This window comes from Rhopilema esculentum, chromosome 4, assembly GCF_057945365.1.
Source record: "Rhopilema esculentum isolate cy_ngs chromosome 4, ASM5794536v1, whole genome shotgun sequence".
Taxonomy (NCBI): domain Eukaryota; kingdom Metazoa; phylum Cnidaria; class Scyphozoa; order Rhizostomeae; family Rhizostomatidae; genus Rhopilema; species Rhopilema esculentum.
In genome coordinates this window covers 7665837-7681686 of record NC_142818.1, presented here as the reverse complement: position 1 = coordinate 7681686, position 15850 = coordinate 7665837, and the positions used below count along the sequence as shown (strand labels likewise).

Below are 15850 nucleotides of genomic sequence, written 5' to 3'. Positions count from 1 at the left end.
AATGTCTTGATTTTGAAGAAGCGGGGATTCAGGGGTAGCTTTGTGTTTGAGTTTGAACTATCAAAGCCAAGCTGTCTCCGTGCCAGGGGACTGCGCACGTGTCGGGGCCGCCATGAAGTTGCGCACTTTTTTGTTTTCTGTGCCCAGTGCGCGCATTATGAAATAAACAAAATGCAACGAGGCATTGGCCTAATGGCGGACTTGAAGTAGAATGGTACATAATCTAGCATAGCGTAAGGAACCAATGAATTGCCATAATGTGGAACGATTTATCAATGGCATTGGCCTTCTAAGAACGTGAGCAGTAAAAGCAATGCAGCAACTAACTGTCAATTCTTTGATTAATTTCCTACGCACGTCAGCGTTAGTGATATTTTATTACACGTTCTCGATATCGCTCACGTTTTACAACAAATGGATGATGAAGGTAAGGACTAGGATTTCTACCAACTTTCATTGAGTGTGTTTAATTCAACATTCGAAATTAAAGATAAACACGCATTTGTTTTTTAAGAAACACATATATCGAGTTCAGCCCGGGGTGTTTTCTGGTCATCGTGTGATGTGAACCATTTCAGAATTAAAATGTCTGATCAAATGTCTTTGGGAGATACTTGGTTTCCACTTAAAATTCAAAAAAATTTATTGCAAACCTGTCACCTACATTTTTATAAAATGTATGAATATTAGCTGTTCCAGTTCAGTTGACCATTTTTTCTAATATAGTTACTTTTGAAAAAGAAGAAAACGAGTCTTGCCATTTTTAGATGTTTTGGTTGAAGAGTCTACCACTGGATTTCTCACCAGTGTATATCACAAGCCAACTTTTACATACGATGGAATTCATTTTCCCAAAACAACGCAAGGTCAACCTTGTCAAAACTTTAGTACATAGGACACAATGATCTGCTCAAAATCTAAACTTAACGTTGAACTAGAAAAACTAAAACTGATCTTTCTAAACAACAGCTGTCCAGAAGATGTCATTTTGTCTTATGCTTAGGAGAAGAGCACTTGTTTTTGGCTTTTCAGAAGTTTGGTCTACAACAGTGCTGAGTTTTTCTTAAACTACCATAACACTTCCTTGCAATTTGACAGTCAGATTAAATATTTCTCACAAAATATTTCTTTGCTGTCAATCCTAGGAGAGCCCTTCCATCCATTCAAAAGGATTGCATTCCTACCACCCAAAAGAGAGTTCTGCTGTTTATGAATCTTTGTACCAGTGTGATTCTGGCTACCCAAAGATTGGGGGGGTGTGATAAAACAACATGTTCCTTCCAACATAAGAAACAAAACTGCCCCTTAAAGAGAACAGCCTCCTTGATCTTGTAGGTCTAGAAACACCATTAAAACAAATTATTCTGCCATCAGTCAACATCTTTTAGAGAACCCATATTGTGCAAAACTCTAGAATGATAACATTTTTCAGATAATTGGCAGAGTCTGGTCATCTTTCCTTCTAGCATTTTTTGAATCCATCTACATAAGAAAAAAAAGCCGCCATTGTGTTAGACAGAAGAAATTTGTTTTATCTCTTTGACTCCAGTGGTAATTTTTCTCTAGGCACGTAGCACTGATTGTGCTTGCACTGATTGTGGTCTGCTTCAATCCACAAGTGGATATATATTTTTCATCATTTGGACCCTTATTCTGACGTTTTATGCTCCGAGGAGTGTCAGACAAAAAAGCTTTTAACCAATATGTTATAAAATGTTTACTTTTCTCAAAGCCATTTTCTGTACTGCCAAAATAATAGTTTTTTCCATCCAAACTGAGCCTTTTTTGAAAATGCATGTTTCTTGAATCAAAAATGACTTATCCAGCTCAGGATTGCAAAAAAGCATATAGAATATAAAGCCGCAATTTATAGTGATAGATGTTGCAGTATTTTCATAAAATTTTCCATACTGAAAGGAAACTACAATATTTAAGAACTGAAAAAGGGTGTAAAAGACTAGAAATCACAAGTTATTAAAAGTTATTGCTGATGAAAAGAATAACAAATTGTTTAGGTTGATCATGATATTTCAGTGAATTTTAAAGTTCTTTTAAAGTGAATTCAAGATCCATTTCTTTCTGGTTACAGTAAAATGTTTGTCATAAAACTTTTCAAATATTTGTAAAGACATAAGAAGGTATTGGTTTGTGGTGCTTACTGCATAGAAGGTTTTTTGGGGGCGAGTTCTTTGAATTAAAAAAAATAATTGTCAATGAAGAATGTCTTTTTGAAGTCTGTGTTTTTGAGAATAAAGTTTTGCACTTACCTACCCCTGCTTGTTTGTGTATTTATTAACTGTTCTGAGAAATATTTCTAAAATTTTGCTCTGGATAAGAGGGAGACATACATAAGGAGTTGACAGGAACCTGGTGAATAATACCTTAACTTTTTGATAAGGATTTGAAAGGATAACATGTTACATTTTGGAATGGATTTGTGTATTTGTTACTGTGCTTAACAGAAAAAATCAGTTTGCTTTAATAGAATGTCTACAAACTGGAGATGTCTGCAGGTACTAGGTCTTGAAAAATATATAAGACCTTGAACAATTTCTCGACATACTACACAATCTTGTGTGAAAATTTTAACAACTTCAATAAATGTCAATCTTTAGCTATCCATTTTTTTCTCTTAGTCCTTCAAGTTTCCACTGTTTATATCTGTTGTGCATTACCTTGTGGTTTTCATCTTGGCATCACTTTTTCGGTATGCATCAATAGTACTTTGGAAGAAGAAAAGGACTGTTATTGGCTGGCATGACTACATTAGGAAAATTTTCCCTCCAGGTTTGAATTTTTGATCTTTTGGTTAGTTTCTATTTTTCCTTCAGGTGATGGAGATGATAATAATAATAATATCTTCTTTAAAGTTGGTTCAAACAGCAGTTAATATGCATAGATAATTATGTAGAACTAATTTATACCAACTATTTATAAACAAAAAGGAAAAAGTACAATTTCAATCCAGAATGAAACTTTAAACCTTACAAAAAACTTTATTGAATTCATAGCCCTTTTACAGATGCAAATAATTATCAGAGAGGTAAATAGACTTACTTTCCTTAACTGAAACACAAAGGATCCAAATTGTTGGTTATTTGACTGTATTAATGAAACATGCAAAAATTTTATCAATTTTGCTTTCATTAAGATTATTGTATTATACTGATCTAATTAAAGTTCACATCATGAAAGATGTTAGCTGTAAGTAAAAGATGCAAAAATGTGGTACTCTGTTTTTGTCTACAGTTATTCTTCATTATTTATAGCTATAGCAAGCTCCCTAGACATTGGCTTGTCAAACTGGAGTTTTATGTTCATCACTGTTTCTTTGTGAGTATTCTAAATTTACATTGCAGTTCCCAATTATATTTTCCAGATTAGTCTTGTTGTACTCCGAGTCAGTTTTTCTTAAAGCTGTAGCTTGAGTACTAGGATTGCTTTCAGTCAGGAAAAAGGTAGCAAAGAATCAACTAGCTTTCATGAACTATTCATACTGTGATAGTCATTTGATGCTTCAACAAAAGCATGGCACCAATGATGTGAGTCACTGATTGATGCATGAGTCAAAGATCTGATTATTGGTTTTTAGCCTTCCTAGAATACTTTCTTCCCTATAATATTGAAATGTTTATTTTTACAAGTCAAATAGCATTAGTTTATTCTCTAATTAGAACTTGACATAGTTGCTGAAATTATTTTGCTTACATAGTTTAGTTGTGCTGCAAAAAAGTCTTGCAGCAGAACTCAATCAATTTATAAATAATCTTTATTTTTTGTCTAGATTGAATTTTATGTTTCATTCTTTTTTCTCATTTGCATTCCATTAAGATTTTTATAGGTTAAACAATTTGAACAACAAAATTTAACTACAAAACTGAACTACAAGGATTTTTGTCATAAGGTCAAAGTGGGCCACATGTAGGTTTGGTTTCTAGAGGCTTCCTAGATGGCTAGAAATGAAAGATAATTTATTATTTGAAAATAGATGCAAATGTTTTCTACCAGATCTTTGTAATTTATCAAAGAATCTTGGCTATAACTTATTGAATTTGACTTTACAATATTCTTTTAGTTTCATGTAATTGCTTTAAGTTGTAAAATAGATTTAAATTTTAGAGCTGAAGATCCACAACTATTGCGGATATGCCCATTTATGCCATATAATAGAATAAAAAAATGATTCTTTGTATTCTTTAGTTTTCCAACCCTCAACATTAAAACATTGATTTTACTTATGTTTGTTTCAAGGTACACAATGTCAAAATCTTCATCTATCATTTTTATCCTGTTTTTCTCATTGCTTTTCAAGCTGGAAAAAATGGTATTTAAATTTTATTTATATTTTTGTAGTAGGATAATGAAAATAGGATAGTTTCATGTATTGTCTATCCTTTTAAATCCATTCTATCTGGTGGTTGACTTTTATTATGTTTATGTGTTGTCAAACTTTTAATTTTGAATTGTATCCTAAAATTATTATGGCAAATTTATGTTGTACACAATGTTTTTGCATCTATTGTTTATGTTGTATTTCAGATTTTGCATCTCCTTCCCCCGGTTATTTGTTGACATCTCTGCTATAATAGAACATGGTGCACTAACTTTGAATGGATAGAGGGGATAGATGTTGAACTATAAATGCATGATACCTAGCACCCAGCATGTGGAAGGAGCATCTAGAAGAAATAAAAGGGCAACTCCATGTGCTGCATTGACCTCTGTTTTTAAAACGTGGGGGACCTTTCCTCCTTGTTCATCCCAATTCCTATTTCTATTGTTAGAGGTTTGTCTCAAAATCTGTGTCCAAGATTTTAGATTAACATTTCTTCAACCTCAGTAGAGAATATATTTTTTATGGAGGAGCGTTGGGGTGTGGCACTCCCTTGGAAAAAAATTCTGTTGCAAAAGCAAGGAGTTATAGGAACTGAACACCCCCCTTTGAGCATGATAGCTAGTGACAGCCCTGTTCAATTATAATTATATGTTTATTGTCAAGGCTACTGGGATGTTTATCTACATACCTGCTTCCAATGATTTTTGCCTTCTTTTCAAGCGTCCAGCATTGATCATTGTGGTGGGCCTTATTGCTGGTGGACTTCTTATGTTTACTTATGAATCAACACAATTCAATGCATTTGGATTTTTTATTGTAAGTTTTTCAACTTTTCAGTTTTTCTCTCTACCAGAATTGATGTTTCATTATTTTTCCAATTTTAATTATTATTCACATTGACTATCAAAAGAAAATAATTGAAAATGCATAAAAACCAATATATATTTTTTTTTGATCTGTGAAGTATTATCTAATAGATTATCAACTTTGTTAACCTTTCATAGTAATGAAAATTTAGTTCACTTCAGTCGTATTTGACTTATGTGGATTAATTTTGCTGCCCAGTAGAAGAGCAAGTTTAATTGATGCAAACAACTCAGCTATTGAAATCTCAAGAACATTTTTTGGAAGATGTTGTTTATATTTTGAAGATAATTGTCTGTCAAATAACCTTAATAGTGAATAATGTTTTCTTATATTAGTATATGTATTTGTTTGCTTCATCAGGCACTGACAGCTTCTGCAGTTAGTGGCATCAGATGGACAACAGTGCAGCTCTTAATGCAAAAAGAAGCTTTAGGTATGTCTTTACCAGACATACAAGAACAAATGCAGTTTAAGTTTTCTGTGCATTGTTGCCACTTGTCATAGCAATATAACTGTCCTTTGTGGTCCATTGATTTGATTTTGACACTGTGGATGGTAGTATATTCTGTGATTATGACATTTCTAAGGTCCCATAATATATTATTTACTCTACTAATAATATTGCACTATTTTTAGAACAAGAACAACAAGAAAACTGAATATCAGTCAATAGATTCAAAAAAGGTTTTTTAGTGTAGTTAAACTGTACACCTGCTGTTATTTTGTCCACTGTGGTTTCTTTGATAAAGTTTGAAGTGAAAGAGGGATCGTTTCAAACTTTTAATGAAGCTCTTGAATAACCAATTGTTGCTGAAAATATAATCTAAGATCAATATTATTTCAAGGTTCCTATAATCTTACATATTCAATGAGTCTCCTGAGCATTTTAAAGATAAAAAGCCAAGGTTGAGATTTTTCAAAATCCTGTTAAATCTTGCAATAAGAATGCTCCTACTAATCCCTGTTTGCTTTTATATGACGACTTATACTATCAAGCAATAATGAATAGAGCTGACTATCATTTTAAAACTACTGTAGACTAAGAGCATTTCAAGGCCTAGTTTATGCAAGCTAAATCAGTATTTTTGCTCACGACAAATAACTGTTTAAATCGCATTCTTTCAATTCAAATGAAGTTTAAAAGTAGACCTAAGAGCTACTGTAGACTACTGTAGACTAAGAGCATTTCAAGACCTGGTTTATGCAAGCTAAATCAGTATTTTTGCTCACGACAAATAACTGTTTAAATCGCATTCTTTCAATTCAAATGAAGTTTAAGAGTAGAACTTCCGATGAAAAGTAATCAAGGTTGTAAAAAAGGAGCATTTCTGTTTGATAGCTACTTGCAGTGCCAAATATTGGCTTATATTTAAGCATGGCTAACAGATATTTTCGAATAAACCCTAAAAGAAGATTTGATTGACTCATTTACTTTTCACCAATGTTTAACATAGCAGTTTAGAATGTTTCGCTCATTGAGTTTAAGTAACCTCGTCATAAATCTTTTTTTGCTTTTTTTCTTAACATAATTGCTCTTGATCGAGGCGTACTGCATATCGCTGGTCTATGTTTTCTTTTGTAGGCCTACACAGTCCCATTGACACAATTTTCCATCTACAACCAGTAATGGCACTAAGCCTTCTTCCTTTGTTCTTTGTTATAGAAGGTGAGCAACTACTATACTATATCTAAATAACTTCTATCTTTAGCATTGCTTGAACCTGTTATCGCTGATTTCGCTGTATTTTCACGTAGTTTTGGCCCTTGACTAAACCGGTATTCGAAATCTCTGCGATGCAATTTCATGTAATTAGTATCAGGTTCATAATTAGTACTACAGAACAAAAATCACGATTTAGCGTATATATATACCTTTTGAACTGTTTACTTTTTAAACTGTAATGTTGCTATTGCGTTTTTTATACTGTCTCTAAAATTTGTGATAGCTTTTTGAATTGCTTTTGAGCGAAGGGTTTTCGCGTTTCAGGTGAAGGCTTAGGCTTTGTATTTTTCTGAGATAACACTTGTGTACTACCCCCTTTGTCACATTCACCGTATAATGATAGCATGTCCTTTCAAGTCGTTTTCTTGGAAGCTAGAAACAAGCTGCTACTATCATATTTTCATTAATTCATTTAAAACATGGTTGTGTTTGCAAAGGGACATGGGCTGCTGAACAAATCAGCAGTACATTTTCTTTATGTTTCTCTCTGATTTGCGTTAAATCTCCATCGTATTTATCAGGTCCAAGCATCGCAGTTTCAAAGCAACTATGGCGGGCGCCATCATGGCATATTGCTGGAATATCATTATTAAAAGTGTTTCTAGGCGCTTGCCTTGCATTTATGCTGAGTGTCTCAGAGTATCTATTGGTGTCAAATACATCTGGCCTTGCTCTTGCTATTGCTGGGATCTTTAAGGTGCCAACTATTAATGTTTATTGAGTTTACTATACACATTTTATAATTTGTTGATCGTATTAATAATAATAATGGTATGCTTTTAATTATACTATGAAAACACGTGATTCCTATGATTCAACAAGGTCGATGTTCCAGCTTTCGTCCATAATATTTTTCGGAGGACTGGGTTTCCTGTGAATTTACATAATCGGTTAATTTAGGTCTTGATAACTTCATTGGTTATTTGATATTTGCATTATGATAGTCATACTAACTTCAGGTCTTCCTGGTCATTACTTTATATTTATATCCAGTGTTAATGCGTTTACTTGTCTTTCCTTCCCTGTGGTTTTATCTTTCAAGTATTCAAGTTTTCACCCTAAAATCATCATGTTTTTTCTTTTGATACTGATAAAAAATCTTATATTTAAACTCCACCAAAGGCATATAGATAAACTCTTTTTCATTGAAGGAAATTTGTACTTTGACGATTGCAACCGAATTTGGAGGCGATCAGCTAAATGTATTGAATTTCATTGGATTAGTTATCTGTATGTCGGGTATTGGTGTACATGTTTATTTCAAAGCTCTTAAAGGTAGGTTGTCCTTTTTATATTCTTTCATTATCCATTTTCAGTTGTGGTTGAAAGGGTCTGGACCGTAACATTTTATAAATATTGTTGGTACTGGTCCCCTATGATTTGTTGTTTATGTTTCCATGAACTTCATTAGCAAAATTTTAACATAACATTTCAACATAAAATCTCATCTCTGGTCCAAAAGATGTTTCGAAAAAACCAAAACCTCTTCCTCTGCACAATCTTCCAAAGTCTCCTCGGTAAATTCACCAATTCAGTCCAAGAACTTTGCCAAATTTCTCCTTTTTAGGGCTTTTAACTTCAAAACCCGTGACCTTCTGCTCCTCCTTATACCCTGCCTTGATTCAGACTAAAATAAACAAACGCCTTCTCTTTCCTTGCCTCTTTTCCCGTGTTAGGGCTTTGCTGTAGGGCTCTGGGCCTCTCCCTAACATTAAAGGCATTTGACATGCATAAGTACAGCGAATCCAAAAATAACTTAAGCCAAATTGGCCACAGCACGCGCACAAGAATGCTGTTCTTTATTTCTTACCTTTTGTTTTAGTTTCGATATGTATTGATCTAAAATGTATACATTCTCTTTGAAAATAAACCTTGAAAATATCAAATAAAGCATCACATCAAAATATTTCCCTTGCTTAATATTTGTCACTCTTCTCTGTCCTTATTATTCCGCTGTATGCAGCTTATCATAAACTATTTTCATATCGAAACAATTTTATTTTTTATGCCATTTTTTCTTTGTACGCTCTTATTATCTACATCCTGTTTGAAAATAATCTTTGAAAACATCAAATACAGCATCACAACAAATCATTTCACTTTCTTAGTATTTGGCACTCAACACTCTCTCTCTTTATGACTTCCGCTGTATAGAGCTTATCATACTATTTTTACCTGTCAAATCAACGTTATTGTTAATGCTATTTTAAATGCCTATTTTTTAAGGCTAAGCTTATTTTCAAAGCTAGTCACCTTCTAATTCTAGCGGGCCTTATGGGTATAAAAGATTTGAAAGTTTATTCTTGTATGTCCTAGATGCGCTTCGCAATTTGTTTACAGATAAATTTACTGTGAGCGTCTACATGAAAAGTTTATACCTCTAATTCAAAGTTATTTCAGCCTACCTTTTGCTTAAATGATCAGATTTGTTTCAAAAGTTAACAAGATTTGCACTTATTACCCATGTATTTGAACTCTTCGGTATGAGGTAGACCACATAAGATTGTATCTCATTTGATTTATACTGATCTTAATGTTGCGGTCCTTCTAAGAACATTGACCTGGTAGCTCATGTCAAATTTTAGGCTTTTGCAAATCTAAGCCAGCTAAAAAAGGAATATTGAATGTCGAGACACAGCAGTAAGGGTTATTCCGATTTTAATGTTCTAATGAATTAAGGAGTTCATATAGTTAGCCCTGTTGTGAATCATAGGTCCAATTTGTTTTATAATCAGATATCCGTCTGTAGAAATGACTTAACATATTTAGCTAGAATACCTAATATAACTAGTCTAACCAAGCCGAATATACCCAGAGATGACGCTTGGCTGACAAATAGGATTTCATAGGTTTATTAGTGTGCACATATTGTATCACGTTTTTTCTGGTTGGTGACCGAATGCCCCGTTCTAAATTGTTTAAAGATTTTATCAAGGTCGAAGCGTGTCAAATTGATGATCTTATAGTTGCTATCAGCAAGAATTAAGAAAAAGCAGCTATCACTTTATGATGTTCTTCTTCTTTTTTCTTTTCTTTTTCAAATTATTTTTCTCTCCCTTTCTTCTTTCTTTCTCGCTTTGTCTCCACTTTCTCACTTTCTTCTTTCCTTTTTCCCTTTTTTCCTTCTTTCTTTCGTTACTTCCTTTCTTCTTCATCCCATCCTTGTTTCCTTCCTTCCTTCTTGTTCCATCCAGTCCATCCTTCCTTCCCTCCTTCTTTCCTCCTTCCTTCCTTCTTATTCCATCCTTTCCTTCCTTCCTTACATCTCCCTTACATCCTTCCTCCCTTCCTTCCTTCCTTCCTTCCTTCCTTCCTTCCTTCCTTCCTTCCTTCCTTCCTTCCTTCCTTCCTTCCTTCCTTCCTTCCTTCCTTCCTTCCTTCCTTCCTTCCTTCCTTCCTTCCTTCCTTCCTTCCTTCCTTCCTTCCTTCCTTCCTTCCTTCCTTCCTTCCTTCCTTCCTTTTTCTTCTCCTCACATTTTCTTTCATTCCATTCTTGTTTTCTTCTTTATCTATATTTTTACTTCTCTTCATCTGTATCTTTATATTTTCAAAAATTTGGAATATTTTCGATTACTACACATTTTGCAGTTTTTAGTCACTGTAAAATTGTTTTTCACCAATACGTATATCAAGCCAACAATCCAGCTTATTGAAAATTTTTCTCGTCCAAGGTGTCATGATTTTTATGATTTACAGAAATAGGTTATCCTCGACGAACCAACAAATCACATTACCCACATATCTTAGTAGTTTCTCTTTCTGCAACTATTCTTCTTTCATTTGATATTCAGCTCTTCTTACTATTTTAGAGCCTAAAGTGGGAGAAGATGGAAATATTTTGAAGAATGGAAATGACAGCTTATCTTCTAGAAATGTTGAGTATTTACCCATGCTAGAAAGCAATTTTGATGAATTTTCAGACGATGATGATGATGTTGTTTTTGAGAGTACTTATAGCTAATAAAGTAATTTATAAATTTATTTTCTTGGAAACAAGGATATGGTGAAATGATAGAGTTTTGTAATATCTATAAAATTGTATTTGATAACAGACAGTTTTTTATTGAATGTTCTGTGTAATTGAAAACTATCTTTGTAATTGTGACATATTTTTTGCCAAAGCTAATTTTAAATAACATGCACTATAAAGGAAATATATATGTATACATATTCTAAATATATATTATGTTATTGGGGGTCAGTTTTCATGGGCTATATAAAATAAATTTGAAAGGGTTTGAAAGACTTAGTGTTTTTTTTGCGAATTCCGTCTCAGTCTCACTCCATCAAATCATACGAATTTTTTATACAGGAATTAAACACTTCTACGTTTCTCATGCTATCAATATTTGTCCTGATAAACGTAAAATGAAAGTAATGTACCAAAACCTTCTGATATAAAATCGCATGTATATCACAGTGGAACGTTTTTACAACAGACACTGTAGTGAAACGTATAGGTTGCATAACAACTATTACTGTCTGTTGCTTGATGATTTTTTTAAGTCTTTAACTCTAGAGAGAATCCTTTTAGACACAAATAATTTGCTTTGCATTTTGTTGTCTTTTTTATCATGTATGTGTGGAGATTTTAAAGATAAGAAAGCTTGAGACAATTTAAGGACACCTTGACTATACTTATTTTTAATGATAGGTAAATATGTGAGAGATGGTAGTAAAGTTGATCAACCCCTTTTTTCATAAAAATAGTAAAATTGATCGTCCATAACTATGCAAGAAGCTCCCTCTATACCAAATCCCGCCTTTAACTGATAATCGACAGGGAGTCAGAAGCTAAGCTTTCAATATCAGCCAAGACAGCAATCGTTATAAGGAAGCATTGTTGCAGAGAGTCCTTTTCATTAATCACAAAAGCCTTTTTAGAAATAAAAGGAGATGGATTTTGTTTTGAAGGGTACTTTTTGCATGTTTTATCAAAGTTCGAAGGCCTTTGACGCCAGTGCCCCCTGATTGCACAGCCCGTGGCTATTAGAATTTTTCTTTTATTTAGTGGGGTTTTTACTATAAGGCAACTTTTCTTTGCTCAATAATTTTAAGAATTACCGAAACCAGGTGCACATATATGAAAATATTTTATAATACTCATTCGATGTATAGGATCAGCTATGCAATCTGTTGATGAAATTTATGTAATGGTATTAATATTGATTAATATTGATGGTATTAATATTGAAAATTGACAGTCAGCATCCTCGTGACAACGGTGATTCAGGTGGTAGCACCTTAATAAACTCACTTATCGCTAGTTTATGGGGCTAGTGAATGCTTAGAATTTCACTTGTGTCCTAAGCCATCGATTTGTTGCCTCGAGAGGCGTTTTTAGATTCATCAATTTTAACTTAAGCATAAACTAAAGCAGTGCAACGGCTACATTGAATGGTTTTTAGAATTACATAGTTCTTTTACTGAGCTTGACCCTGGGTTATTACTAAGATAGATTAGCATCGCGTACTACACAACCCCTACCGCATAACCTTTCATTCGTGCAATTTCTAAATGCATGGATTATGCTTATCAAAATTCAAGTCTGTTGTTATCTCGTGGCAGCCTCAATGGCTGTCAGCTATTATGTAAGCAATAAAAATATCTAAATTCAACGGACATACCCTAATGTCAGCATTCAAGCTCACAGAATTACTGTTACTTGAATGTCATTTTTTATAAACGTTTGAGCTTCGTCATCCTCTGGTTGACGTTCGTTTTCAGTTCTGCTGCTAACTTCAGTTTCAGTTACATTGCTAACATAACTACATAACGGCCTACTCATGTCATTGTCGCTGCTTATGGCTTTATTCGTCACATCGACAATATCGCCATTCTTTTTCTCATTTATTGATGAGTACGCTTCTTCATTAATTGTGACGTGATCCACTTGACCTAATTGATTCTCTTCCTCTTTGTCATAGTCATAGTCATTGCCACCAAGTATTTCGTCATCTTTCCTAGGAGTATCGGTGCTATTTTTTCCACTATAGGAACAGTTTTCATGCACGTTTCCAAAGTAGCCGTTTGCTTTTCCAGTATCATCATTATCGCTGAAGTTATGTTCTTCTTCATCGTGATCATTATTGTCGTCTTCATCAACATCATCGTCGTTGTCATCGACACCGTCGTCCTCATCGTCATCGTTATCGTCGTTGTTTTCCACACCATCGTCGTCGTCATCGTCATCTTCAACGTCGTCGCTATCATCGTCGTTTCCATCGTCGTCGCTATCATCATCGTTGTCATCGTCGTCGCTATCATCGTCGTCGCTATCATCGTCGTTGTCATCGTCGTCGCTTTCATTGTCGGTGTCATCGTCGTTGCTGTCATCGTCGTCGTCATAGTCGTCATCGTTATCTTTGTCCTGTTGGTCATCGTCGTTTTCGATTTTCTTTTCGTCATCATTTTTATTAAGACTGCAATTCTCTTCTCCATGGTGTTTGTCACAGTTGTCTTCTTCATTAACGATAGACTCACCATCACCTGATGCTTCTTCATAATTTTCCCCTATGCATTTTTTGTCCTCTTTCGCAAGTTCCCTCTTTATCACTTCTTCTGTCCTCGTTTTATCCTTCCCTGAATACAAATTTGTCTCACTTTTGGGGTCTTGAGTTGAGCTTTGATTTTTTTCAAGCATGTGGTCACTAGAACTGTGATCATTTTCATTATGAAAATTTATATCTGCTGCTTGATGAACATTTCCTTTCTTGTCGTCTTCCATCTTATTCGTGTGTTTAGCAATTTCTTTTGTTTTGAAATCTTCATCTGTGTTAATTATACCGTCATTTAAAACTTTTATGATTCTCGATGACTTTTGAACACTCTTTAGACTGTCTTCAACTTCTCCAATATACTTTCCAGCTTGGTACTTTCTAGCTCCACTCTGTGGAGAATTAGAGCTCAGTATGACTTCAATTTCTACTGACTCCTCTAACTCCGATGGTGTTGGATATGGATATATTTCTGTATCACCAAATTCATTATCTTCTTGGCTTTTAGGAGCAAAATTCAAGTCCGTTTCCTCATGTGATGCAACCATCTCGGCAAACCGATTTTCTGCTACCGAGTAAGGAACTATTTCCGACACTTCATTTTGGACAGTACTTGCGTCATCGCCTATGCCATCCTCGTGTTCAGAAGGAGGCACAAACTTGTCTTCGGTTTGATTATTCAATGGTGTAAACTTTTCTATGGATATTTCATCTTTACCGTTGAGCTTGATGGTACTTGAATCAAAACCCTGGTTTTCAACAGCACCAAGATGTTGTCCACTGCAAGGATAATAAAATACGCATACACCTTCAAAGAAAACTTACAGAAAATGAATTGCATCGCTTTTCCAATGCTGAAACTCAAATCATAGTAACTTCGACAGATGTTCATTATTTTAAGCTATGTGACATAACTGCCCCCAAGAGTTTTACGAATACTGTTGGTTGGTAGGGTTTCAAGATAAAGGCTTTAGAATCAGTCCTTGATTAGACTACCGTCCAACGCTCTAAGGTCGTTTCCTCAATATAGAAAGTGTGTTCGAAAGATTTTGCTTACGCCTTTTTTGCAGTATAAAAAAGGAATTTCATATAAGAACAACATATATTTTTAACCTGAAGTAATTAAGTTGGACTGTGGAAGAAAACATCCCCCCCCCCCCCCTCAAACAAGTTTTCAAGACTTCCAACGTTTCCCTTGTCCCTCGTCAATTGCCAGTCATTCATAATTGACCTGCATGTTCACACCTTTCTTGGAAAACGAACAATTAAGGAATTTACTTTCCACAAAGATGAATCAAACTCAAATGGCCTAAAATAAACAGCAATTTCAAACTGACTTCAGAATATCACGAGTGGTCGATATTTTTGTCACAAAATCGTCAAGGGAATGTGCAGGTTCTTGTCTCATCGTGAAAAGGCAATTATGACATATTATCTTTATTTTGAAAAGCCTATAACTGTCTCTGTTAATATACAGTTGAAACTTACGATAATCGTGTTTGCTTCCGATTTAACCGATTCCGAAGTCGGCCACAAATACCAGTTAAACATCCCATCTCCAGTTGAAAACCCAACAGTATCAAATAATTTTCTTCGACCCTGGATCATCCCACTCACATATGTTTTTGAGCTACGACTATGCTTTGGACTCCAGGTTTCTGGTAGTTTGGACCACGTCGATTCAACAACAAGTGAAAAGGTGAATGCATCTTTCTATTCAGAAAAATGTTGTTTGCTTAATGAACTGTTCTTGTATTTAATGTTTGCTTGATTGTTTGCCAAACTCTTTGGGACTTTGCCCACATATTCTTTGTAATCCTCACTTTGTTTTGATTTCAGCTAGGCTAAGTTTCCAATTTCGTTTTTCTGCTTCTCCCAGTCTCAGAAACAAGGCCAGTCAGGAACCTTAGGATCACCTGTTAGTCCCAGGAGGGGTATTTTAATACATTTCGGATAGGGGTGCTCAGGTTAGGGTAAAAACCATCAACCCTAAAAATTTATTGCACAAAAATAGACACAAATACTAATTTTTCTCATCCTGCACAAAAAGGTTGTCATATTCAAGACCCAAAAAAATTATTCATAATTTTTTTAAGCCAAACAAGGAACTACAGTTGACTGACTCAAGGAAATAACTTCTGCTAAAATTCTAGACCCATTCTAGAATTTTTCCCCCTTCTGACGTCAATGTGACGTAGGGGCAACGTCCAAACACGCCCAATCTCCCGTCAGTCGTAGTCCGTACTGAGACCTATAATTTGCACCATCTCCCATATTTTTCAGCCCCCCCCCCCAGGCCTGTAATCAAAACGCAGATAATTTTCTGGTAAAAATTTACAAACATCCTGATTTCTCTTAAATTGTAACTGAAAATATAGCCATTTGAATTCGATTTTTGGATTACTCCACACAACTGGGAAAGCAGTT

General features: G+C 34.5%; 2 protein-coding genes across 2 annotated transcripts; one reads left to right on the top strand and one right to left on the bottom strand.

The window, feature by feature from the left end:
* The first annotated feature begins 53 nt into the window (after window positions 1-53).
* Window positions 54-11169, top strand: LOC135690925 (solute carrier family 35 member H1). The gene is made up of 10 exons (XM_089113556.1): window positions 54-427; window positions 2637-2787; window positions 3270-3333; window positions 4252-4324; window positions 5057-5152; window positions 5564-5636; window positions 6786-6869; window positions 7448-7623; window positions 8078-8201; window positions 10736-11169. Exons 1-10 carry the CDS (start codon window positions 314-316, stop codon window positions 10885-10887), a joined length of 1107 nt encoding a protein of 368 aa, XP_088969682.1. The 5' UTR covers window positions 54-313; the 3' UTR covers window positions 10888-11169.
* Window positions 11170-11265: 96 nt separating this feature from the next.
* On the bottom strand, window positions 11266-15053 carry LOC148960353 (uncharacterized). Its single transcript, XM_089113538.1, has 2 exons — window positions 14912-15053; window positions 11266-14203 (listed from the first exon to the last, which is right to left on the bottom strand). Exons 1-2 carry the CDS (start codon window positions 14977-14979, stop codon window positions 12574-12576), a joined length of 1698 nt encoding a protein of 565 aa, XP_088969664.1. The 5' UTR covers window positions 14980-15053; the 3' UTR covers window positions 11266-12573.
* Window positions 15054-15850: the final 797 nt, after the last annotated feature.

Coding starts and splice junctions, on each gene's coding strand:
- LOC135690925 (XM_089113556.1), top strand. CDS start 314: ATGCAGCAACTAACTGTCAATTCTTTGATTAATTTCCTACGCACGTCA. Junction 3,334..4,251: donor ATGTTCATCACTGTTTCTTT/GTGAGTATTCTA, acceptor GTTTGTTTCAAG/GTACACAATGTCAAAATCTT. Junction 7,624..8,077: donor CTATTGCTGGGATCTTTAAG/GTGCCAACTATT, acceptor TTTTCATTGAAG/GAAATTTGTACTTTGACGAT.
- LOC148960353 (XM_089113538.1), bottom strand. CDS start 14,979: ATGGGATGTTTAACTGGTATTTGTGGCCGACTTCGGAATCGGTTAAAT. Junction 14,204..14,911: donor CGGAAGCAAACACGATTATC/GTAAGTTTCAAC, acceptor TTATCCTTGCAG/TGGACAACATCTTGGTGCTG.